Source organism: Falco peregrinus, chromosome 3, assembly GCF_023634155.1.
Source record: "Falco peregrinus isolate bFalPer1 chromosome 3, bFalPer1.pri, whole genome shotgun sequence".
Classification (NCBI taxonomy): Eukaryota; Metazoa; Chordata; class Aves; order Falconiformes; family Falconidae; genus Falco; species Falco peregrinus.
The window spans coordinates 23370738-23395060 of record NC_073723.1 but is presented as its reverse complement, the minus strand read 5'-3'; the positions used below and the strand labels follow the sequence as shown (position 1 = coordinate 23395060).

The 24323-nt window shown below is 36.2% G+C and overlaps 1 protein-coding gene across 3 annotated transcripts in view; it reads right to left on the bottom strand.

The window, feature by feature from the left end:
• Window positions 1–24323, bottom strand: part of CSMD3 (CUB and Sushi multiple domains 3) — a 725287-nt gene that overhangs the window by 640859 nt on the left and 60105 nt on the right. For all 3 annotated transcript variants that reach the window (XM_055800728.1, XM_055800729.1, XM_027777765.2), the window contains exon 2: window positions 453–675. In XM_055800728.1, coding sequence (XP_055656703.1) covers window positions 453–675 — 223 coding nt within the window. The remainder of the gene's footprint in view (window positions 1–452; window positions 676–24323) is intronic.

The window sequence follows — 24323 nt, the reverse complement described above, 5'->3', positions numbered from 1 at the left end:
CCACTCTTGATTTTTCAAACTTTTTTTTCATTCTTGTAATCCATTTGTGCTAGAGGATGCTCATGTACAGTTGCAGAAAAAATACCTATTTATCTTAAATGTTATCTTTTGGTGATCTCCCTCAAAAACCTCCTATTGCAAAGATTACAAAAGTTCCACTGCTATTAGGTCACCACAATCTCATATTCACTTTACATTCATTTATCCATGCTCATATGCTTCTTAATTAATTGTGTTGAGACAAATTTTATGAGGGTTAGATTAATGTTAGCACTTACTTTGACTAGATTTAAAGTACAACATATAGATTTCAAGACATTTATGATTAAAGTGCACCTTAAAGTCTAAATAAGAAAGAATCCATAATTTAAAAATATAAGCTTTAAAAATATTTTCTCAGATATTTGTAAGATACAAATGCAAATTACATTTTAATAATGTTTATTCTTTACCTTGTCCTAAAGTTTGCAGGATGAGGATGCCCATCATATAATGACAAATAATCATATTCTTCTTCTAGAGCAAAAGACTGAAAGACGATCTGTATTCTGTTTCTTTCTTCTGCTATTATAACCCATGTACAGTTTGCACCATTTGGATATCCATATGGGAAGCCAGGGCTTTCTATAGTACCATTAAGTCCTTTTAAAGTTCCACCACAGGTATAAATAAATCCTAAAAAAAACCCGAAAGAAACAAAAGTTAGCAATCCATTTTTATATCAACCTTTGACAAAATACATAATTGCAATTCATAATTTCTAAAAAATTATCAAAATTCATTAAAAAATCAAAGTGCTTCATTTAGAAAAGTAAAGGCCATATTTTAATACAAATCCTGGCCACTTCATGCAAAACAACCCTGCCCACCTAACAAATGTGTTTTCCATGCTGTTTATGTAAAGACATATGGTAGCATCATTGCAGATAAATATATATAGCAACTTCTATGACTAAATTTGGTCACATATGAGGCAAAGTATTTGCATCAATTCCCTTTTTTTAAAAAAGGGAGAGAAGCAGCCAGAGCAAAGTAAATTAGTCTTCTTTTGATCCAGGTCTGATACAGATTATATCTATTAACCTTCTGCTACTCCTCCCAAGATTTTGGGAAAGGAAGAGGCTGAAAAAGCTATTTATTATGAAAAAAGCATTTTCCAATCAGTAATTCTGGTTTATGAAAGATGTGTACTTAAAAACTCAATATGAAATAGCCATCTGTTGCATCATTATATTATTGCATATAAACAACTGCATGGTACATTTGCAACCAGAAAGAATTTAGCAAGCTTTTCCATATCTAAACAAAATATTAAGATGAACAGCTTGCATGTTTTGACTGACTCTAAGTGGGTGGTTGTTTAACCCCAATACTCAGCTAAACCCCACACAGCTGCTTGCTCACTCTCCCCATTTAGGATGGAGGAGAGAATTCGAAAGGTTAAAAGTGAGAAAATTTGTGGGTTAAGATAAAAACAGCTTAATAGGTAGAGCAAAAGCTGTGCACATAAGCAAAGCAGAATAATGAATTCATTAGCTACTTTGGCAGGCAGGTGTTTAGCCGCTTCCAACAAAGCGGGGCTTCACATCTAACAGTTATATGAGAAGACAAACACCATAGTCCTGAATTCCCCCCAGCTCTTCCTCCTCCTTTCCCTCAGCTTTTATCACTGAGCATGATGTCACATGGTATGGAATATCCTTTTGGTCAGTTGGGATCAGCTGTTCCAGCTGAGTTCTCTCCCAGCTTCTTGCCCCTTCCCAGCTTAGTTGCCTGCAGGGGCAGCATGAGAAGCAGAGGTGGCCTTGGTGCTGTTTAAGCACTGTTTCACAATAACTAAAACACCCTTGTGTTAACAACATTTTTTTTCGTTACAAATCCAAAACATAACACCACAGGATCTACTATGAAGAAAATCAACTCTATCCCAGCCAAAATCAGCACAATGGGCCAAAGCCAAAAGGTGGCGGATCTGCTGTTATATGTTTTTTAATACGAGTATCCCCAAATGTCAGAAGTGGCCCCACTTCATCAAGTGAGAGAAAGCACAAAGTGCTCAGCATGCTCTTTCAGAGAAACATGATATAAATTTTGTAACAATCTACAAACAAACAAACCATATGCCATCTCTTTAATTATACACACATGTATATATTTAAGCTCATTAAATCATCTTCTTTATGGCATATTCACAAGCTTGTCTTCCTATTGAGTATTTAAATGCAGAGACCCCTTTCTCTGAAGCACTAAGCAGAAAGCTCTTAAGATTTTACACTTTGTATTGCTACACTTGTAAAGTAACTTTTCTTAACAACAGATGAGGAACACATCTAATATTTTTATCATGGATTTTTCACATTTATCTCCAATTGTGAGAAAAAAGATGCCTCTTATGAAGTATGATTATTCTTTTACTACAAATATTAGTATATTATAGATATATAGGACAGAGTGGGAATGGAAGATTCTCTTAGAAAGTAATTAGGGCTTCATTTGCCTCGTCTGACATGTAGAGCAAATTTTACCTTCTACTGTAAATTAGCTTGGAGAATTAATTTTCATATCAATGCCTACACACTTTCATTTGTTATCAACCTTCATTGCTAGAAGTCTGTTTTATTTATGTCTTTCTTCATCTCCTTCATATATTCAAGCTATTTTTAAATCTCCTTTATGTGTTGTTATTATTTATTATTTAAGCTCAGATGTTTTATTTAGCACTTTAAAAATCTTTCAGCATACAGTTTGTGTGCAAGTCACTTTACAAAACTAAACTATTTACTCATCATAAGATCTTCATACTAGAAATCTAGTACCTCCTTCCAGATATATTCACTAGAATAAGACTTTTTAAATAGCTAAGTATGCATAAATTTATCAATTTAGTTTTTTCCTATAAATCTCTTGCTGAGGTCTACTTCATTTGAATTAGAGAAAAAACTTAAGAGAGAGACTTCAAAATTAAATATCATGTATTATTCATTTCTATGCATCTCTCCAGACCCAGTGTGGAAAGCACAATGTAAGCTTCGGCTCAACATCATAATACAGCTCCATAATTTAGAACCTGTGTCACTGTTGTTGTATCTAAGTCAGGATAGCTATCAATTACATATGTTGTGTTCTGTTAACTGAACGCAAGCTATAAAGGAAAACTCAAATAATAGGTCTTCTGTGACCAAAATAAAATTATATTTTTCAAAAGAATAGATGCACAACGAGAAAGCGCCTTGCGAGGTAACTCACTAATGTATACATATTGAATCCAATAATTATTCCTATCCTTACATATATCTACGAAATACAAATTTCCATGACTCATAAAAGTTCAATTTACTCCTTTTATCCATATCCAATCTGTAACAAAAGAGAATTATTCATGTTCTTCAGGATGATGTAACTTGGATATTTTTCAGCGATGACTAGCAGAATGTAACACAGCTATGCATGTGTCAGAAGATACATTTTTAATTCCAAGAACAGAAAAAAACAAACAATGAGGTTTGATTTTGATAGGTCTACTCTTTTAGTCTGCAAAATAAAAAAATCCTGCCAACAGAATCCATACAACATGCACTTTAATCTCTGCTTTCATATGTTAATCCATTCTGTAATGCTCTTCACCTTGGCAGACCAACTTGGAACATTCATAATAGACAACATGCGTTAACTGATTGGTCTGATCAAAAGTTGAAAATATGACATTTATTTTCACAAGGCAAAATTCATGCTAAGGTAACTGGTAACATATACTGTGATCTTTTTCATCTAGATTTCAGAACTAGCATTCAAAACAGAATTCACTTGCAAGCTGTTTTTCATTAAAGAGAAGGTTTGAGTCAAAGCATGAGATAATTTTGAAAAGCTTGATGTTAGGCTAGAAAAGAAAAATACTTGTTGAGGTAAGTGTGAAGATGAACACCACTGCTTATATTCTCTTAATAGTTAGTAGTTAATATGATTCAAAGTTTCCATTGTAATGTTTTCTACCACATATTAAAATTAATTTAATTCTTATCAATTTTACATGGATAAATATTTCTTGAAATCAGAAAACACTGCCATTCTTCCTAATTTCAATCATCCTTTGATTCATTATGGCATTACACTAAGCATCAATAACATCAGTTCTTATTCAAGGTATTTACTCAATTTCATTGTCTTCTAATGAACCAAGTAATACTTAATGTCATATCAGTACCCCTTGCCATTGGATGTCCCATAACCATACTCACTCAGTACTCTACAGAGTTGTCTTTTACTTTTTCTTTTCCTCCTGACCATTCAACTGTACTGTTTAATAACATATTCCACACCTCTCACCTTCCAAGTACACCACACATTTTGTTAATCCTCTTCATTTAATGTATTCTTTGATAGTTGTCAGCATCATAATTATACTGTCTGCATTAAAACATATGTTTCTAAGTTGCTTATGTATTTCGTTTTAAAGAGGTATTTAATAGTTGCTGTCATTTACTTTAAGAGAAAATTCAGAAAATGGAAGATGAATTGTTGACATGCTGCTTTTTTTCTTTTCTGTCTTTTCCGATATCCAAATCTTCTTTCATCTCTTTCACTTGTGCCCATCTTAAAGCACAGTCAATCCCAATACTTAAAATATTCCTCACCCATGTAACCCATGTTCACCTTCCTTTTTTTGTGCAATCCACCTATTTACAAAATTGTTCTTTCCCCCCTAGATGGTGGTGGTCTTCCATTCAGAACTCATCTTCACCACAGTTGTCTCTCCTGCTCTTTGCATGTTTCTGCAACACCTTTTTCTATTTGTGATCTTTGATCACCTGACTGTCTTTGGCAGCAAGGAACAGTTAATTTTCATAATGATCATAAATCAGGAAGGATTGTTCTCCTTATTCTCTTCTGTTGTGCTGGATTCTTTTTCTGTTGACTTGCTTTATTATCACCTTAGGTGATGAGTTTTCATCCTTCTTGTTTCCTTATTCTCCCCTATATTTTGGTTTGTGAAACCTCTTGCTTTTGTAGTTTCATATTATACTTTCACATGCATTTCGTAGCACTTCAAAGAACCTATTGGAATGCCACAGTGATAGATTTCATAGTGATGTGAACCTTTCCCTATTTCATGAACCCTTCTCTCCTTCCTATCAATCCTTCCTGTTTTTTGGAAAATATATACACAATCTTTGTAAACCACCTCAGCCTCTCTATCATTTTAATTGTTCTGGCATACCTTATACCAAGACCTCTGAGCCCATTTATAAAATGGAGAAGAGGAAGCTCTCACCAGATGTAATGACTGTATTTTATTTTGGACTATGTTTGAAATTTACCTTTTTTCTCATCATGTCTTAGTTCTCTTCCATTTATACTTCACCATTTCCCAATAAGCTTCTTTTTCTGCATAAAACAAGCCTCCTCTCTCTAACCTTAACTTCCAACACAAAGTTTTATTGAGTACAAACATGCAAGGAAACCACCTCCTTTAATGTACTGGATTTAGTTCCTTCCTACTCTCCACTTTTTTCTCTGCCTCCCTCAAATATCCAGCAGCTTGCATACTTCCTTCTTTCTTTCTCTACTGTGCTTTCATAACAGGTGTGACTGGTGACCTTTACACTAAGGACATTCATTGGTGTCCATTCCTACCAGAACGTTATAACACCCCAGTTCTTTCTGAGTCTCATTTTCCTCCTCTGCTAGGGAAGGGGGTTGCATAGACCAGCAGCAGCCCTGTGTTGCAGCACACCAGAACAGAAGCAGGCTGCACCTGTGCAGTAGTTTGCAGTGGGGTAGGTATCCATACCAGCTACAAGGAATTAGAGCTGATGATGATGTAGAAATACCTCTCTTATATCCATATAGATCTTTATACTTGTTTAACCCAATACTCTGTACTTCAAAGAACTTTTTCCACTTCCATCTCAGCTCCAGTAACAGCTTTTACAATGAACTTTCTACCAGCTGAGCAAAGTTTACATTTAATATTTCACCTGACCATTAAAAAAAAAAACAAACACCTAAACCCCACCAACCGACACCACAGATTATTTACGTGATTTACTTCTTTTTTAAGTTCCCAAAGTAATAGTAACTTCTTCTGTAGTGTTCACGTGTATCTCTGTGGGTTGGTGTTTGTGTTTTGTGTTTGGGTTTTTTACTTACTATTTTTGTCAATCACCTTCTTTTTACATATAATGCTTATTTCCTTTATTTTAGACTGTTTTCTTTAGTCTACAGAAATTGCAGATATGCCTAATAAAGCCTTATAAAAAAAAAAAAAAACAACAAAACAAACCACAAAACTCTTGTGTTTGTGAGTGCACAATGTAAAAACACCATTGCAGTGCCTCTGTGAAAATCAGCTCTTAAGAGTTCCAAGACATTTCTTAACTAAATCACCATTTCATTTGAGTTTGTTCTTAAAAGTATTTGCTTTCACAAACAAGATACTTGAATGCTTATTCTCTGCATAGCTTACTGGAAATTTTGCCAATATGTAGACAATACAAAGTGTTCAAAAGAAGCCTGGTTTAAGACTCTATCTATGATTTGTATCATTTTGAGGTTGTGAGAAAACATAGTTATACTTTGTTGCAAACAATTATAGCATAAGCTACAACAAGGTGCCAAAATGGCTTCTCCAATCATTTGGTAGGAGTGGCTGGAAAGCCTATAACAAGCTCAGTGGATTTGGTACAGAATACCAGTCAAAAAGAAGTGATCACTGCATTCGAAGAACTTTATGGAAGTACTGTTTTTCCTCCAAGAAGTATTTCTTATCTTTCAGCCACCTTTTCTGAAAGAGCTTCAGAAATATTTTGGTGTTGTCTTCCACTTGTCTCAGCTGTGAAAACTGGAAAAGGGACAAAAGATTCTGCCCCTTCATGGGAAACTGAGCATGTTTCTTCTTTTAAGAAATGTAAGGGCTAAAAACCAGCAGGACTGCTCACATTCACACGGAATCCATCCTAAGAAGCAGAAGGCTTAAAATGGCAAGGTAGCAAAATAAATAATTGGATCTCATTTAACAACAGTATGCATAACATTTTTTGTTACATATCTTGAAATAATATTTATTGTCATTGTGTGGGGTTTTTGGTTCTATAACAGAAAACTTGTACATTTCCTATAACTGAGAACAAAAATGCTTTATTTTCAATAGTGTTGCCAGTCTGAGTACCTGAAGTTCTAACAAAAAACTACCACCCTGTAAGTGGTTCAACAGAAGATTATCACTTTCACAGGAAGGTACAGGTTTTTCCCTTACCCTTAGGCATTTAATTACTTTGATTTGTACATTACTCTTTGATGGGAAATAGCCTTCTGCTTCTATTCTAAAAGTGTTGCTACCACCACCACAGATGAAAGTCTGATTTCAACAAAGTCAGCTGAAATACACTCAAGATTTTATCCCTAGTATGTAATTAACTTTTCTTCTAAGGATATTTCAATACTTCTCTCCTATTCCTTATGTAATATTTCAAATGCCTTGTAGACAAGGGATCATCTGTTCCAAAATATCTGCCTTCTTGCTCATGCAGCCAGAGAAGGGTAATCTCTCAGATGTGACAAACATCTGGGCAATTGAACTAGACATAAAAACAAAAGAAGACATTTGGAATCTCATCACAGAACGAATTAAAAATCCTCTCTGGGATTGAAAGCCTGCCATATTTAATACCCCTCACACATGCTTGTGCTGCCAGACTTGCAGGGGAATCAGATTTCTTATATTTGGGGAGAATGTAGACAGATATTAAAGGTGTTTGGGTTTTTTTTAACCTAATTTGGATTTCAAATAATAGAATTCCTGGTCTCAGTGGCATTTGGCCATACTGCTCCTCTCTCCTGTGTTTGAACATAAACATTTTGAGCTATGACTTCCTTATTTTAGGAAAACTAATTGTAAGAAGTACCTTCATTAGTATTCTGACCCTGCAGTCTTTTTTCTTGTTTTACCTACTCTTCCTGCAGTTTTTCCACTTGAAAAGTGGAAAGTAGCCAGCATAAAACTAGAAATTGATCCAGGAATCTTCCCAGCAGTTCTAAAGAGAACACCACATCAAAGGCATGGCTGAAAATGAATTAATGCAGATTTTGTGTTTTATTGCATGGGAAATTTACTCTGTGGAAAAGATATGAACAGAGATTCCACAGTAAAGATCAATTGTTGAAAGAACGATATTTATTTTACATTTCCTTTTTACTGTTCCTTTTTCTGAAAAGCTAACCACATGTCCAGAGGTTTTGTACTGTGTTTCATTTGTTGTCTTTTATTTAATGTGATCTGAGAAACTGTTAATTCCATTAATTAAATCAGAATCTTTTCAAAATTTGCTTAGAACCATCGCTTAACAAGTCAAAATGACTGGGAAGACCACTACCACAATACTATGAACTGCCAATGGCATTTTGAAGCATTTCTGTTCTTTGAGAAATAACAAGTCTGAATTTGCACAGGCTTCCTAATCGATTTTCAAATAACAAACCTTAGGGCAAAATTATCTTTTCATTAAAATGTGCTTGTAAGTAGTTATGCCTTTCCATGTAAACTGCATGAAAGACAGTAGTAAGATACAACCACTGCAGTAGGAGGTCAGACTAGAAATTCTGAAGTATTTTATCTTTTAGTTGAATCCATGCAATATATTGCTTCTAAAGCTTCATTACTGTTGTATTTATTTCTTGTTTAATTTTAAATGTTGATAAAGAAAAGATTTTGCTGCCAAGAACAGGTCTTTGGGTCCCTAGGGTACAAATATATAACAGGGTCTGAAAAAGTTGTGTTTGAAAAAAATTAAAATTAATTGTCCACAGCAGAATAAATTAACAATACTGTGAAATTGGTAAATATCAGAATTCTTAAGTAAGGGAAACAGTCACACAATAAGATGTTTCAAAAGTCTTCACTCTTGGCACTATTGGAATATAAGCAAATATCCTCTAAAAAAAAAATACAGGTTAAAACAAAAGTAAGTTCTGAAAAAATTGAGATACGTTTAGTACTACACTTTTAAATTAAAGTTCAAATGTTCAGATCCCCTAATTACAGTTTTCATTTTACATTACTAATTGAACAGTCAACATAATGCTGATTTGAATTCCTAAAACGTAAATCTCATTGGCATACACAGTAAACCTCTGTTATTATACAGCTGGTTCATTAAAGTCTAGGATCTGGGATATGGACCTCTCTAATGAGATTTACACAGAGATTTAATCTAGTGAAGAAAAAAAAAAGAAAAGAAAAGAAAACCACAATTACAATATATATATCTGGTAGTTTGAAATCTTGCAGCAGTTTCAGAGAAGTTACAGAGAATAGATTATTGCATTATTGCAAAAAAGGGAGGGGGGAGAAGGGGAAGGACAACCCAGAATGATGAAACAATTTCTAGTAAGCATTCAGAAAGGAAATAAATTTTATAAAATAAATATGATGCTGGTTTGAAGTGACTTCAACAAGATTAGAAAAGACTTTGAAGACTCAATGTTTGGAAAATCAGGACAAAATTAAGGCTCTGTTTTAAGTTTCTGCCAATAGAAAATGAATGTAGGAATGGCTCAGTATTTGCTGTACACTACTGTAGATGGTCTTCCTATATTGTTTCCTGCTTTCAAAAAATAACAGACAACTTTCTATGGCAGCTTAGATTGCTTCACATGTAAACAACCTAGAAAGTCTTCTCATTCACTCAAAGGGATTACCTTCAGAAGAAATGTAATTCTTAAAAAAAGAAAAAAAAAACCCACACAAAACAAACCAACAAAAAACCCTCTTCTTGCTTTAGACTACATGGAAATTCAGACCTTTCTGTGTCTGCTATAAACTTGGGAAGAAAAGAAATGCTCTAATGCTTCGTGCTTCTGAAACATTACCATTCTCAGTGAAGCATCAGCTTTCTCAGTGAAACATCCATAAAACCTGATGTCAATAGCTACCCTGTGAAGCCATTACTATGGGGTTTGGACTGTTGTTCCAAATGCACTCCTTGCAGTCTACAACAGCCTATGTTACCCGAGGGCAGCAAAATTAAAGATGTGTTCAGAATTAAAGGAAGCAGCAGTTGGAAAAAACAGCTATAGTCTTTGATCTACTCCAAACTGTGACAAAATGTTTTGAGGTAAATAGGAGACAGATTTGAATTAAATGGTCGGGATCTCAACCCCTTTTATGAATGTATTAGCAAATACAGCTTGTCTGAAGACGGGCAAGCAGAACAGAGGTTAAAAAGAGAAAATACAGTGAAGATCACTATAAATAATCCTAGATTTGTAGAATGGTTTCTGTTAGAAGCAACATTAAAGATCATCCAGCTCCATTGCCCTGCCATGGGCAGGGACACCTTTCACTAGACCAGGTTGCTCAAAGCCCCACCCAGCCCAGCCTTCCATAAGTAGACATGTAAACACACAGTTGTGACATATGGACAGACCGGGGTGGGTTTCCTGTTTTTCATTTTCTAGATCATATTAATGGTGAAAAAACGCTAGCACTTCAAAAATCAAAGAGCCACAGACTACATATGGGTCAAGTGAATGCAGGGAGGTCAGGAGAACTTCTCATGAAGGGTTTGATACTATGGGGCAGTTCCTGACAGTTCTTAGAAATGAAGGGAGAACAGTTTAAACATCTTGGAAACTAATAATTGTCAATTGTAGATATTCAAGTGTTATATTTCTACAGATTTTTCAGTTTGAAGTCCAATTTTATGAGTTAGGAATCTCATAAAAAGTTACAGATTTTAAACAACTTTTATTTTTTATCACTTCCTTTATTTTATGAACTTTTAACAGGTATTAGCACAGTGTTTGTGGTAGATCTGTTTGTGATTTTAATGATGCACTATTAAACCAAAGTGTCTGTACTGAAGTATCCAGGGCTTTTCTAAAATAAAACACAGCAAAACCTCCAGATATAAGGAACACCAGACCAGCCAGAAAGTTTAGTTAGTAAAAGTTGTTTGAAGAACAATGTTTTATGTTCAATTCTTGAAGTAATGTATGCTGTGATAGGATTTCCTCAAGAAATAGCACAGATCTTTTTTAAAAACATAAGTGAATTCTTTGTTTACTATAAACTTCCTAAAAAATTTAGGTTTTGATTGAAGCAGCCTTTTACTATACAAGCAAATTCTTCTCATCTATAAATCTACAGTCATAAATTTTTCAATGCTTTCATGAGTCTGAATACAAAGGTAATTTTTCAGATATTGTCTGTTCTGCTTACTTTTTAATTTTGAATGAATTTCCATTGTACATTTCTGAATTTGCAGCAGGTCAAAGTATTAACATCTTTACCATGTACTTCTTTCCAGGTGTCATAAATGTATTTTTTTATCATAAGAACATAAATTTTAGTAGTCAGTTGAGGCAGTACAGACTGAGGCAAAATAAAAAATAAGTTACAAAGAAGACATTATTAGTCACCAAGATATCTCAGTTTTTAAGGTTTTCTAATAAGGCCTCATTTATTGATATCAGTAAAACAATAACTTTGGTATTACAATATTGTTTATATTACATTAATTCCTAAAAATTATAAGCAAACATCACCACTGGAGGGTTTGACTCTATGTAGTATTACATACAAAATTATTGGCTAAAAAGAAAAACAGAGAAGATTTACCTCTGTATACACTGGGAAAAAACCTGCAAAGTCATGAAAAAAAATCTGGAGAAGATGATAAAACTGCTGATAACACTACTCTAAAACAGGAACAGTACAAATGTGTTCAACTCTCTGGCACTGGTAGCTTCTTGAATTGATCCTATTTTTGAGAACATTTAATAGACATGACAATGCTAAAAAGTTCTAGAGCCAAGCAATATAATCAAGTGCTATTTCAGATTTTATTTTGGTCCTTATGGTCCCAGGACCATTGAAGCTCTTTACATTAATCTGTATATTTATTCTGGTCCTTTCCAGAGACAACCTGCTTCACTGTAGAGTCAACCAGATGAACTGCATACCTCAGACTGTCAAGGAGGAGCCAGCATATTACAGGAAAATGTTGGGAGCAGCTTATGTGAGTAACTAGATTTTAAACTTCAGCTGATGAGCAGTTTCCCCGGGCAGCTGTCTTTACTAGGACAGTGGATTGCAGAGAGAGGGGCAAGGGAAAGCACATTAAATGAGTCATCCACCTAAGCTCATTTTGCCAGTCTACCGAGTGAGATAAAAATCACCACATTGTGTCACCACCATCAAGAAAAGCTGAATTTTCTCTCTGACTGGCTAATTAAAACCTGGAGCTACACTGTGACCATTTGCAGAAAGGGGAAAGAGAAATAAATACTTAATAGTATCACTGATGTCTTCTTTTCTGTCCTCCTTTGAAAATAACAAACAGAGAAACAAACAAAAATCCAATCACACCATCCAGCGTCAAAGAAAAACCCATTTGTTCTCAAGAACTAACCAGTTACTCTTTTCCATATTCCTGCTAACAATATCTTCTGACCAAATATGTTAGATTACTTGAACTTCGGCTGCAGAACAAAGTTAGATAAAAAGGTCATGTGAAAAAACAGACTGAAGAATTTCTCTACAAAAGGAATATATTAAAATGTTTAATGACAGAAATAAAACTGATATGGGCAGACAGCATAGCACTGAAGTCACAGAAATGGGAAGCAAAAATATTTAGGTAAATAATTCAGACTTGGATGTTGTAGTTTAACTTGGTACATAAAACTGTTTGAAAGAAGAGTTATATAATTCTATTTTAATAAATTATTCTTGTAAATACTGAGATTTTATTGTTGGTTAGATGTCTTCATGTTCATTTGAATAGGGCAAAAGAATTCAGCATATTACTTTTTGCAGTATCTACTGATTAGAATTTGGACAGACTTTAGCTAATGTGCTAGGTATTCAGTATTCATAAATGCCTCTTACATACTATTACACTATTACTATTCCCATGCAAACACTCTATGCATGGGAAAAATGTAGATGTCTGGTCTGAGTCTTTCTTCTTGGGTTTCATCCTGTATCAGCATGAAAAAAAAATTGGTGCTAATTATTTCTTGAGACTTAATGACAATTTGTTATACAATAGCCTAAGGCACAGCCTTGGACATTCAGTTCCTCACTCCTATTCATTAATACTCAGCAGGGGCCTGGTCTTTTCTTATCAAGTAAGCAAAACACATAATTTTCTATTAAATTGTGTGACTTTACATCTTTAATTGGTGTGCTCTCTAGTTTTAGCTTATTTCACCTTTTGGCAACTGTTACTGCAAGTATCTCTTCCATTCTGCAGTACTGATGTCTGCTTTCAATAGCTAACATTTCTGAAATTAATCAGTACCCCCCATTTCTAAAAAGCTGCTGGTAATAGTGCCACTGGCTTATCATGAATAATCATCCCCTCTGACATGACAAACTAGCTCTAACAGAAAAGCTATTACTTTGAAACAAATTCTACTGCAATGAAACATTCTCAGTAGTAAAGAATCTCAGTAGAGTATTAAAGCTTGCTCATTTCTGAACAAGGGGAAGAAAGACCTTTGTGTCTTTCTCAGGCTGAATCTTTATTAAATATTGGATAATAAAAGTATCTTATCTAACAAAATTTTTAGATGAGATGCACTTATTTTGTAAGTCTTTAGGAACTATGTACTTTGATTTTTATTTTATCATTAAAAAAATAAGCATGTGGTCCTCCTGGCATTTTAGTATGAATATGGAACTCACTTTTTTAATCTTTTTTTTTTTTTTTTTCCTAAACCATAGACATGTTATTGTGTTGTTTACTGATTCCCTGCTTCTTTGGAGTAATTCAAAATGTCTGCTTATAGCAAAGCAAACACTAACACAGAGACAGCCTTTTCCATAGGAAATGTTACAAAAAGTTTGATTTCAGTATATATGCATCTGTCTGCAATCATCAAGACAGATAGACTTATTGATAGTTATTAAGGCAGGCAAAGGACATACCTATAATACTTCTTTAGGAAACTAAGATGTTCTAACACTCCACACTGACCACTGTGATAAGGAAATGCTCATTCTCATTCTGCATAAGGTGTACAAGTTGTTTGTAAGAAGGAAGACTTTTCCAGTAGTTTAGGAAGTCAAAGAGTGGCTTTGCATTGTTGCATAGCAAGATTAAAATATTGACTTCTTGCAGAAAGTGGGATTTAGGGAAGAATACAAATCCTTCCAGAAAACCTGGAGAGACGAGACTCCCTTCAAAGGTTGTGAATATTTTCTCATAGTAGTTTTGAGGACACTCTTGGTGTATCAAACACACCAGTAACGATACCAGTAGAAACCTTAAGGACATATGTAACAACTGCTTTTGTTACCAGGGGATATAATTTAAGATCTATGTTTAGTCCTCATATTACAAGAGAAACACCACCATTTGATCCCTCTAACTGGCAAACAGAATCATACTACAAATGTGTAGTATACTGTTTCATTGTGTTCAGTCTGAGGCAAGAACATGGAGTTTGGATTGTGTTTTGGTAAGAAAATACCAGAAAAGTGGGGCTTGGTAGAAGACTGCACCAGAGTCAAAAATCTTTGACTTTATCAAAAAGCTTGTCTCAGAGGAGATTGACCAGCTTCTGTGGCACTGTCTTTTCAGTGATGGTTGGTGCAATTGGAAGCAGAATTAATTGGAATGTTTGGATACAATTTATTTTTTAAATTTTTTTGCATAGTAAAAATCCGTTAAATCAAATCTTCTTTGAATGTATATCCAAATACATTTTTATTAAGGTTTCTTTGTGCCAACATGAACTTCTGGTCTAACTAAAAATGACAGCCCATGTAATATCTAGCTGTTCACAGTAATTACTGGGGTGTGCACAACTCAGTTTCAGGTCCTTGTTATTTGTGTTCTCCCAGTGTTTGTGTCCGACAGAGTGCTGGACAGAGGTTACTTGCAATTCAGCTTCATGCTTATATCTTCTAGAGTGTGTTATGTCCCATTTAAGCTGTTACTTAGGATCAAAGCCAAGTTTTTAAACCACTCTATTTTTTTCTGAAAAAGCAGATCTGTTCTCAAGCTTTAATTGTACATCCAGTATCCACTAACTACTGAATGCAGTCCAGGAGTTTAAGTCATCTTTATGTTCCAGTACTGACATTTATTATTCTTTCATCTGCTTATAAATGAGACAGAAAGAGCAGAATTTGATTAAATGTGGGTGTTTACAATGTCCCAACAGCAAGGCTCCTGTTATCAGTGGAGTGCTGGACAAAAGATTCAGGAGTGCTTAGTCATGTACATCAGACTGCAATAAAATAAATGTACTCCATATAGTCTCTGTTGGCTATAACACAGATTTAAATACTTAGATCAACTTAGACACCTACTCTGCATCTGCCTAATGTCAAGTGAAGGAATCCTGCTAAGGTACTTCTGCAGTTTAGTCCTTTCCAATTATTATATTAAGGCCTTTTTTTCTTCCCAAGCAAGACAAGGACAGGAGTAAAATCAGGCAAAAGTGGGCAGTTGTCTAGAATCCTCTGTATTTACTTGTAATTATACCTGTAAGGTTCACAGTGCTTTCTTTTCCTCTGCCTTTCCTGAAGGAGATGAGGGCCAGATATCTGAGAAGTGCATACTCAATATCTGGTCTCCATTCCCTACTTGGACACTACAACACAGATTTGCTATCATTGCTGCTGTTGCTGTAGTATGCACAGAAGAATGTAAGGTGGCTGGCATTGCAAGGAGAAATCTGTCAGCATTTTCCATCAGTACTAACGGAAGCCACAGCATCTTGTGGGTAATGGCAGGCGCATCAAGCCGGTTTTATTCATCTCACTCTCGCTGTAACCTGTTCCTCCCAGATCCAAGAGGTGCAGAAGGCTGCTCAGCTTCTCTCTCCCTCTATAGAAGAGGAAGTTGCAGAGAATCGCAGGACAGAGTCTCAGATCCTAAAATCAGACCTTTATGTGCACAGAGTGGAGTTGATGGAGAGACGACAGTGAAGGGGGAGAGAACAGTGTGTAACAGCAATACTGCTTAACCAGCTCTTCAACAGAAACACGATGAAAATTGTATCAGCTCTGCAGCTGGTGCAAATGAATGCTCTGCACTGGGTTTCTTTTCAGAGTGCCCCAGGTCACGTTACACCAGTGAGCAGCAGCAACAGCTTTAAGGGAACAACCGTAAGCAACTGAACAGGGGCTAGAGAGCAAGAACAGTACTGAAAAACATCTTAACAGTAACCCTCTGTCTTCTTCCTTCCCACACAAAATATCTTTTCTTTTTGTTACAAAAATTTTGTATCTGTGCAAAATGTAGATGCAATAATGAATTTTAATTAGTGCTTAGTGTGCCAATAGAAGTTTCTACAGGAGTGAGGAATGGTATATTCTTTTCTCTCTTATTTACTACCTCTATAATTAGGACTATGCAATTATGCTATCACTGTAGTGAAATGAAAATGGAATCCACACCCATTATAAATAATCTACCCAGTCTGCATGGAAATTACAGAATTTTCAAACAAAAAGTAATTATTTTTTCCTGTTTCTCTTAATTACTTTGTGGTAATTTGAGGGATGCAACCAAGTTATTAATGCAGTGCAATAAGCTGAAATCAATGCACAGTGAACCTAACAACTTTTAAAAAATAACACTTTATTTCTTGGATGTAAAGGATGTGTGGACTTTGTTCAATTACTGTGGCAAACTGCATATAATTTATGTTACAGGGAGGGAATATAACTGCTGCTGAGTGCATTCAAAAATCCAGATTGCTATGCTGTTAACTGTGTGCTACTAAGATGGTGCAATTGTTAATATTAGAAAAGCTCTTTGAATATGTAATATGAAGTGGTATATCAAGGCTAAACATTGGTATGATCTGGGTTGATTAACACAGTAACTCTTAGAACTCAACAGAAAGCTTAAAGATAGCAGATCTCCATTTAAAAAAGCTGAATATCTCTGTGCCCAGATTCTGTGACTGCTTTCAAAGCTTAAAAATTCATTAAAGCTCTTGAAAGTTCAGCATATATGCAATAAAAAAATTCAGAGAGGACTTCTCAGTACTTCAGAAAAAAACAAATCATGGGGACCACTCCAAAAGGTTACCTTTGAAAAGAATCATGCTAGAGTGCACTGCATTTGTATTTGTCTGAAAAATGTTTATAAGAACTTAAAGAGGAAAAAAGAAATAATTTTAATTATGGTTATTTTTTTTAAATTACACTGGACTTTATTAAATGCCAAATGAAACTCATCCATTAGCTATATTTTGAAATAGGAGATTAGATGCCCAAGGCTGTATCCTAATGTTCAGGAATGCTGAGAATAAGGCAGCTTCTGATAAGAATCAGGCTGTTCATTTACATGCATAATCAATATATTTTTAGATCTCATCTAGAAAATGTGGGACACTTTCTCTAGATCTTCCTTTTTTTTTTTTTTTTTTTTAGGATTCTGTTCACAAAATAACTTTTAAAAAATGTTTGCTTGCTCACAAAAAACCCTTCTGATAGTCCAACAGAAATTGTAAAACAATGAAAAAATCCCAAGCCTATCCATCTAAAAAAATGTATAATATAATAACATTAAAGTATATTTCAAAATTTTATTCATAATGGAGGAAATCAGAAGATTTCTTTCTTCCTTTCTTTGTGCTTCATTCCCTTATCAACACTGCCTGAAAATCTGTACTTTTTCTTCGTTACAATGTTTTGTCAAAGACCAATCATTAGCTCTGGGTAACGTCTTCCTACATGGTCCTATTCAGCAAAACAATTAGGCACATTCTCAACATGAGACATTCTGTTCTGCTTTGCATATAGATTTGATTAATATTTTGCTTATGTAAATCTGTAATCCTAAATGTTCGTAGGGTTAATGACCCCATGCAGAGTAATAAACAGCAAGAATAATTGAAATAATCTATTTAAAGGGTTGTTCATGCCTCTATGAAATTATGAATTGATTTTTTTTCTGTAAGCAGGAGTAAATCAAAACAATTTGTTTCTTGCGATTCACAGGCAATTAAAGCTTCTGGTTTTATAAAGATTTAAGATACAGAATTTATTTTCACTGAAAATCCATAAACATTGCAGGCCACAATATTATATTAATCCCATACTTTGGAAAACATATCAGGTAGCTCCAGTCTGCTCAACAGATTTCCTTTTGAATGTTAAGCACTGTACTTAAAACTAAAGACATCTCCATTTTTTAAATAACACAACACTCAATATGTGCCATCATTAAAATGCATTCCTTTCACAAGATTTTTTGCACAAATCTTCTCTTTGAGTTATCTTAATTTACTATGTAATAATACAAGGAAAATTAAAATAGAATTGTATTATTTATTGAAAGCTTTTATATATGCTTAACTTTGTAAGGAAAATTGTAAACATTACTACATTTATATCATTGTATGAGGGACAATATCTTAATATCTTAGCAAACCTACCTGTTTTTATTTTTGCAGTTTTGTTTCATTAAATATTTACTTCATTCAGCTGCTTTATTTTTTTCAGTATTTCCTTCTAGCTTCTTCATGCATTCTCTTACTCAATTCTTTATTGCAATAAATTGTATATTTTTTTCCACTTCAAGTTATTTTCCTAATTGTTTCAACAATTTGTTTAAATGCTATTTCTCTAATATTTCTCCATGTTATTGTGTATGTTGAAAAAAAGTGGAAATAAGTAGTTTTAGGAATAACAGAAAATAATATATTAATTGATTGTCAACAGCAATTGCTTTAAAAACATATCATCACAGAAAACATCTCCTGATCTGTCTTTTAAACTTCATGTTATGGGAATTTATTGCCTACTTAAGCTAGTAACCTTTCTGTGGCTTGCATTACCTGTTACAGGGGAAGATGACATTGAGATATTGTAGAGAAACAAGATGGAATATTCCATCTGGCTGAGTTACAAGATTTGCAAAATGCCCAAGGAATAATACAGAAACATTAGCTACAGTTACCCTTCTCATCAGTCCCTAGATGTCAAAAAAAATAAAGTCTTAACAACAGGTAAATATAATCATATCCCTGTGAGTTTTACACTTCAATGAGTGACCCAGAATCAGGAAGATTATTACAGCTAATGAGCTCAAGAAAGATGAGAGAACACTTACGGATTAACACTGAGCTGTTACCAGTTCCCAAATTATGACATTCCTGGCCACTTTTCTCTTTAATTTTCTTTAACTTAATGTTTCTTGGGATTCATTACGGCAAAACATTTATATAGAAAGTTAGAGAAAGGAGTTTGTACATCATATCATTAATTCATGAGGATCGGACCTAAATGATTACAGAATGACATAGCTACATGACTTTGAGCTAAGACAAGCATACCACCACAGAAAAAAAAAGAGAATGAAAGCAACTACAGTTCTACACAATGATATCTATAAAGTGTTTTGCCCTTCAAACATCTGTAAATGTCTCATAAAAAAAAAAAAAAGCTTCAAGATAAAGGACAGAAAGAATTCCTACCTGCAAAATCAGCAGAACACTTCTGAATGAAATGTGCTTTCCTTTTCTGCCACTAGTATTTTTTCTCCTTTCTTACATTACAAAATGCACAGTAAAATATATAGATATATTTATTTCATTATTGCAATTAAAATATATTTAGAATGAGACAAGACAAGGAGGGGACTGTGTGGCAGTTTTTACAGGGTCTGGATGTAAGGACTTTAATAGTAAATAGGACATTTACATTAGATTAAGACGACCTCTGTTCAAAACTGGCTCACTGGGTAACTTCCATGCCACTCACCCCATGTCTCCACTTTCAGAAACAGAAACAAAACAAAAACAGTCATATATTATTAATTTTGTTTGTTTTGCAGGCAGATTAGTACAAAATTATCTTTTATTATTAGTTTTCAAATGAAATTGACAGTTAAGATGCAATGAATAAGACTGCATGACAGCATGACTTCAGCAAGCCTACTAAGGAACACTGGTACCTAAGGGTTATTTATGATTTATTTATTTGAAAACTGATAAAAACAATCAAGAAAGTCAGGGCATTCAGAAGAACACAATCTAGACAGTGTCAATGGAGCAAGTTAATACAACCTGGACTATAAGAAAAACAAAGAAAATTGTGTCTGGAGAGCACAAAGTCAGCAAAATAGTGCCACAGAGGACAAAAAGTAGGTATGACTTCACTGAATACCTAAAAACCTTCACAAAACCTTTTGAAGACTGTAAATTGAGCACCAAATCATGGTGAAAGATTACATGTTGCTACAGATGGTAGCAAGGAGGTGACTAGACTGACATTATTAATCATGTTTCCTAGAGCAGCACCTAGAATCAGAGAATCAGAATCATAGAATTATTTATATTGGAAAAGACTATTAAGATCATCAAGTCCAACCATTAAACTAGCACTGCAAAGTCCAGCACTAAACCATGTCCCAAAGTGCCACATCTACACATCCTTTAAATACCCCCAGACATGGTGACTCAACCACTTCCCAGGGCAGCCTGTTCCAATGCTTCACAACCAACACAGTGAAGAAATTTTTTCTAATATCCAGTCTAAACCTCCCCTGGCACAACTTGAGGCCGTTTCCTTATTTCCTCTTGTCCTTTCTCTTGATATTTGGAAAAAGAGACTGACCCCCACCTGCCTACAACCTCCTTTCAGGTAGTTGTAGACAGTGATAAAGTCTCCCCTCAGCCCTCTCTTTTCCAGGCTGAACAATCCCAGTTCCCTCAGCTGCTCCTCATAAGACTTGTGCTCCAGACCCTTCACCAGCTTCATTGCCTGTCTCTGTACATGCTCCAGCACCTCAATGTCTTTCTTGAAGTGAGGGGCCCAGAACCGAACACAGCATTCAAGGTGCACTCTCACCAGTGCCAAATACAGCGAGACAATCACTTCCCTAGTCCTGCTGGCTACAATAGTTCTGATACAGGCCAGGATGCTATTGACCTTCCAGTGAAGAAATGTTTCCTAATATCCAACCTCCCCTGGTACAACTTGAGAATATTTCCTCTGGTCCTATCACTTGTTACCTAGGAAAAGAGACTGACACCCACCTCTACGACCTCCTTTCATGTAGCTGTAGAGAGCAATAAGGCCTCCATTTCTCTGACCCCAGACTCCTCACCTGCTCCTCATAAGACTTGTGCCACCAGCAGCTCTGTTGCCTTTCTTTGGACATGCTCCAGTACCTCACTGTCTTTCCTGTGGTGAGGGGCCCAGAACTGAACACAGCATTCAAGGTGCACTCTCACCAGTGCCAAGTACAGTGAGACAATCACTTCCCTAGTCCTGCTGGCTACACTAATTCTGACGCAAGCCAGGATGCTGTTGGCCACCTTGGCCACCTGGGCACACTGCTGGATTATGTTCGTTCAGCTGTCAATGAACACCCCCAGGTCCTTTTCCACCAGGCAGCTTTCCAGCCAATCTTCCCCAAGCCTGTATTGTTGTGCGGGGGTTTTGTGACCCAAGGGCAGGACCCGGCACTGAGCCTTGTTGAACCTCACACAATTGGCCTCGGCCCATGGGTACAGCCTGTCCAGATCCCTCTGTAGAGCCTTCCCACCATCCAGCAGATCAACATTCTCCCCCAGCTTGGTGTCATCTGCAAAAGCAGTGAGGGTGCCCTTGATCCCCTCATCCAGATCGTCGATAGAGACATTAAACAGAACTGGCTCCGGTACTGAGCCCTGGGGAGCACCACTTGTGACTGGCCACCAGCTGGATGTAACTCTATTCACCACAACTCTTTGGCCTTGGCCATCCAGCCAGTTCTTTATCCAGGGAAGAGTATACCCACCCAAGCCAGGAGCAGCCAGGTTCTCCAGGAGAGTTCTGTGGGAAATGGTGTCAAAGGCTTTCTCAAGTCTGAGCAGACAACATCCACAGCCTCTCCCTCATCCACAAAGCGACTCACCTTGTCATAGAAGGAGACCAGATTAGTCGAGCAGGACCTGCCTTTCGTAAGCCCATACTGACTGGGCTCGATCCCTCGGTTGTTCTGTATGTGCCACATGATGGCACTCAGGATGATCTGCTCCATAACCTTCCCCAGCACCAAGGTCAGACTGACAGGCCTGTAGTTCCCTGGATCCTCCATCCAGCCCTTCCTGTAGATGCGTGTCACATTTGCTAACCTCCATTCACCTGGGAACTCCCTGTTTATACAGGAGTGATGATAATGATTGAACGTGGCTGGGTGAGCACTTCCGCCACTCCCTCAGTGTCCTCGGGTGGATCTCTTTTGGCCCCACAGATGTGTGTCTAAGTGGTGTAGCAGGTTGATGACCATTTCCCCTTGGATTGTGGAGGCTTCATTCTGCTCCCTGTCCCTGTCTTCTAGCCCAGGGGGATGGGTGCCCTGAGAACAACTGGTCTTACTATTAAAGACTGAGGCAAAGAAGGCATGGAGTACCGCAGCCTTTTCCTCATCCTTTATCAACGTTTCCCCCTGCATCCAACCAAGGATGAACATTCTCCTTGGGACCGCTTTTGTTGCTAATGTTTTTACAGAAACAGTTTTTATTGTCTTTTACAGCAGTAGCCAGATTAAGTTCTAGTTGGGAGTTGGCCCTTCTAATTTTCCCCCTACATAACCTCACAACACCCTTGTAGCCCTCCTGAGCAGCCTGCCCCTTGTTCCAAAGTTCATAAACTCTCCTTTTTTAGCCTGAGTTCCAGTCAAAGCTCTCTGTTTAGCCAGGCCAGTCTTTTTCCTCACTGGCTTGTTTTTCAGCACATGGGCACAGCTTGCAGCTGGGCCTTTAAGACTATCTTCCTTAAGAATGTCCAGCCTTCCTGGACTCCTTTGCAGTTCAGGACTGCCTCCCAAGGGACTCTGTCAATCAGGCTCCTAAGCAGGCTAAAGCCTGCCCTCTGGAAGTCCAAGGTATCAGTTCTGCTGACCCCCCTCCTTACTTTTCAAAGAATTGAAACCTCTGTCATTTCATGATCGCTATGCCCAAGACAGCCTCCAACTACCATATCACCCACAAGTCCTTCTCTATTTGCAAACAGCAGGTCCAGTGGGATGTTTTCCCTGGTTGTCTTACTGACTAGCTGTGTTAGGAATTATCTTCCACAAACTCTAGGAACCTCCTAAATTTATTCCTTTCTGCTGTGGTCTAGTTTCAGTAGACACCTGCTAAGTTGAAGACCTCCACAAGAACAATAGCTAGGAATTGTAAGGTTCCTCCCAGCTGCTTATATGTAGTGGAATGAAGCTGGGTTAATTAGCATTGATGATATACAACTGTGGGTTGGCTTCAGGGGTGTCTGGTTGGCTGATGTAGGTAAGGTGCAGGTGTGGCTGGTTCTGTTAAGTGGTTGAGAGCCAATGAAGAGAGAGCAGCTGAGGAAGAAGCAAGAGGAGAGAGAATACACCCCTGATTGAGATGAGGAGAAGGCAGTAGAGGGATTGTATGAAGAGTATGCTGGTATGAGGTGGTGAAAGACCTTGTTGTAGCTTGATAATTTGGAGAGTGCTGTGACACTTGTAGAATATTTTGTCTGCCTCTTCATCCTGGTTGGGTGGTCTAAAACAGACTCCCACCATGATATCTGCCTTGCTGTCCTTCCCCCTGATTCTTACCCATAAACAGTCAACCTTATTGTCATCATCATTAAGCTCTAGACAATCAAAACACTCCCTAACATACAGGGCTACCGCATTGCCTCTCCTTCCTTGCCTGTATCTTCTGAAGGGTTTATAGCCATCTATGAACAAGGCAAAAATCTAATTTAATTTTTCTATGTCCTATGAACACAGAATACCTTAAAAAGTTTTCCTACTTGTAATAGACTGTGTGAAGTGTTAAGAATGGTGTTCCTATAAAATCTTCATGACATGTAATATGCTTTTTTTCAAAAACACTTATTTTCAAAAACTGTGTAAGATTTGACCTTTTCAATATGAATAACTTTGAACTAGATTGTGAACCTGATGTCAGTATTATTACTTTCTACAATACCTTCTCCAGTTTAAAAGAGAGAGAAAAAAGCAATTGTCTTGAAGGTCCTGTAGAATAAGAATATTTTTATTTTGCTTTTTCTCCAGGTGATAATTCCACCAGTGAACCATGATAAAGACATCCAGCTCAGAACTTCCTTACACACACAAAAAGATCGGAATCAACATAGCTATTCATCTTTTTCTTATGTTATATACTGCTTTGATAGATTTTTACTGAAGAGGAGATGCAGCATTTTAGCTCAAAACTGAATGTAAAAAACTTTTTAGAGAGTTCAATGGTGTTAAGCTTGACATGTTGCTTACATTATTTTGTTATCACCACTAATTTTCAAAATATTTATTGAGATGAAACAGCAGTTTGGGTTTTATTAATTAAATTTGTGAATGGTGTAAATACAG